Below are 1,990 nucleotides of genomic sequence, written 5' to 3' on the forward strand. Positions count from 1 at the left end.
CAGTATAGAGAAAAATATGCTGCTGCTTCGTACATGAAATTGACATCAAAACTGTTGTCTGGTGGTTGGTGAAGATAGTTTGACTGAAAGTGAGGCTTGGGGGTTAGGGTTCTCTGTGGCGGTCCCCAGCTCAGCTGAATACCCGCTCTTCGGATCACTTCCGTCATCTGCAGCAGGGGTCCTGGAACGCAGACGCTTGTGAAAGGCTTGTTGCTACGACCTGTTTACAGGGCAGAGTTCTCCAATCGAAAAAAAGATACCTATTCTCCGATTCAAGAAGATACCTATTCTTCGATTCGCCGATTCTTTACTCACTCACTCACTCACTCACTCACTCACTCGGGGCAGCCAAGATGTAACACATCCTGGCCCATGATCCCCAGCACAAAACACAGCTCGAAACCGACTACTGCCAAAGGCATCATCTTACCTTAAACCTTACCCCATGCAGCCATCCAGATCCACAGGGAGCCCAGGGAGCTTCTCACCCCTTCCTGGGGGGTCCAGTCCCGACCTGCCACGACCGAGACCACCACCACCATCACGACGGCAAGAGTCGGCGACGTCGACGTCCACAGCCGACGACCTGAACATACCCAAGGCCCGCGCCGCCGCCGCGCCGTCGCCCACGCCCATCTACACCAGCTTCACCAACAACAGCAGCACCACCAGCCTACAAAACTTCTCACGACCTACCCTATCCACCGCCGCCGCCGCCGCCGCCGCCGCCCGGTCCTACTCTCCCGCCACCGCAGAGACAATATCACGAAACGGGCCCTCACCCTTGACACTCCCGCCCTCGTCGTCGGCAACATCCCCAGCAGCATCATCCACCTTCTCGTCAAGGGTCGTCTCCCACGCGCGCAAGAACTCGCAGAATGCGGGCATGTTTGAGCCTACTCTACCTTCAACCAGCACCTCGAACCTCTCCCAAGTCGTCGTCGGCTTGCATCACCAGCCCTCTCCCAAAATAAGCCCGACGCCTCCTCACAGGGAAATGTCAGCGAGCCAAATCGCCGCCCAAGCGGCAGTGATGAGCCACCAGCAAAACCAGCAACAACAACAACAACAACAACAACAACAAAGAAACCAATCCCCCCACAACAACCGCCAACGATCATCCACCCTACCAATGCCAAACTCATCAGAAACAGAACCACCACCCCCCCCAGCCAAAAGAGTAAGCGGCGGACCGACAACAATGAACCCCCCACCACCACCACCAGTCCTCAGCCTCACCGAAGCGAGCGGTCCGAGAGAAAACGCCTTTGGGGGGCAGACATATCACAACGGGTTACTAGGAAATCACACGCTCGCCGCAACAGCAGCAGCCAACCTCGTCTTTCCCCGATCGGCGCAAACCTCCCCGGGTCTACAACAATCCAGCATGCCTCCTCCCCCTCCCCCAGCGAGCGAGAAACCCCCCAAGCCGGAAAAATCCAAAGTCCCCAAACTCTTCTCCCGCCCCGTCAAAATCGGCAGCAGCAAAAGCAGCTCCGACGTGAAGGAGAAGCCGCTGCCCAGTCCAGGCAAGGGGGGTCTGCCCCATCCGTTTGCGGGGTTGCAGAGAGGAAACTTTAGCACCACGAGTCTGGAGTCGATGACGACGACGACGACGACGACGACGACGGGGGGGCAGAAGCAGGGGGGTGGGGGGTTGTACAGTCTGTCCAATTCGAGTGTGGCAACGATACGTCCTGCTGGTGAGGAGGGGAGCAAGGAAAAGGAAAAGGAGAAGAGGCACCATTTCTTGTCGAGGCAGAAAAACAAGTTGAAGGATGGAGTACCATTTGCCGTTGAGCTCGGCGATTATTAATTACAGGGCCAACAGAACCGAACCCGCCCGAGAATTTGTAATAATTGAAATTCTCCGGCGAAAACGAAGGGCCGGGTCCGAAGGGAGGGGATTATAAACGAGAGTAGATATGGGGAATAGGCGGAGGTGTGAATAGAGAGAAAGAAAACAATGAATACAGGGAACAAAAAAAAA

General features: G+C 55.8%; 1 protein-coding gene across 1 annotated transcript; it reads left to right on the top strand.

Moving 5' to 3' along the window:
- Positions 1-445: 445 nt before the first annotated feature.
- Positions 446-1,816, top strand: PODANS_3_5230 (uncharacterized protein; the record flags this gene model as incomplete). Its single annotated transcript, XM_001909281.1, has 1 exon — positions 446-1,816. One exon carries the CDS (start codon positions 446-448, stop codon positions 1,814-1,816), a length of 1,371 nt encoding a protein of 456 aa, XP_001909316.1.
- Positions 1,817-1,990: the final 174 nt, after the last annotated feature.

This window comes from Podospora anserina, chromosome 3 (genome assembly GCF_000226545.1).
Source record: "Podospora anserina S mat+ genomic DNA chromosome 3, supercontig 2".
Classification (NCBI taxonomy): domain Eukaryota; kingdom Fungi; phylum Ascomycota; class Sordariomycetes; order Sordariales; family Podosporaceae; genus Podospora; species Podospora anserina.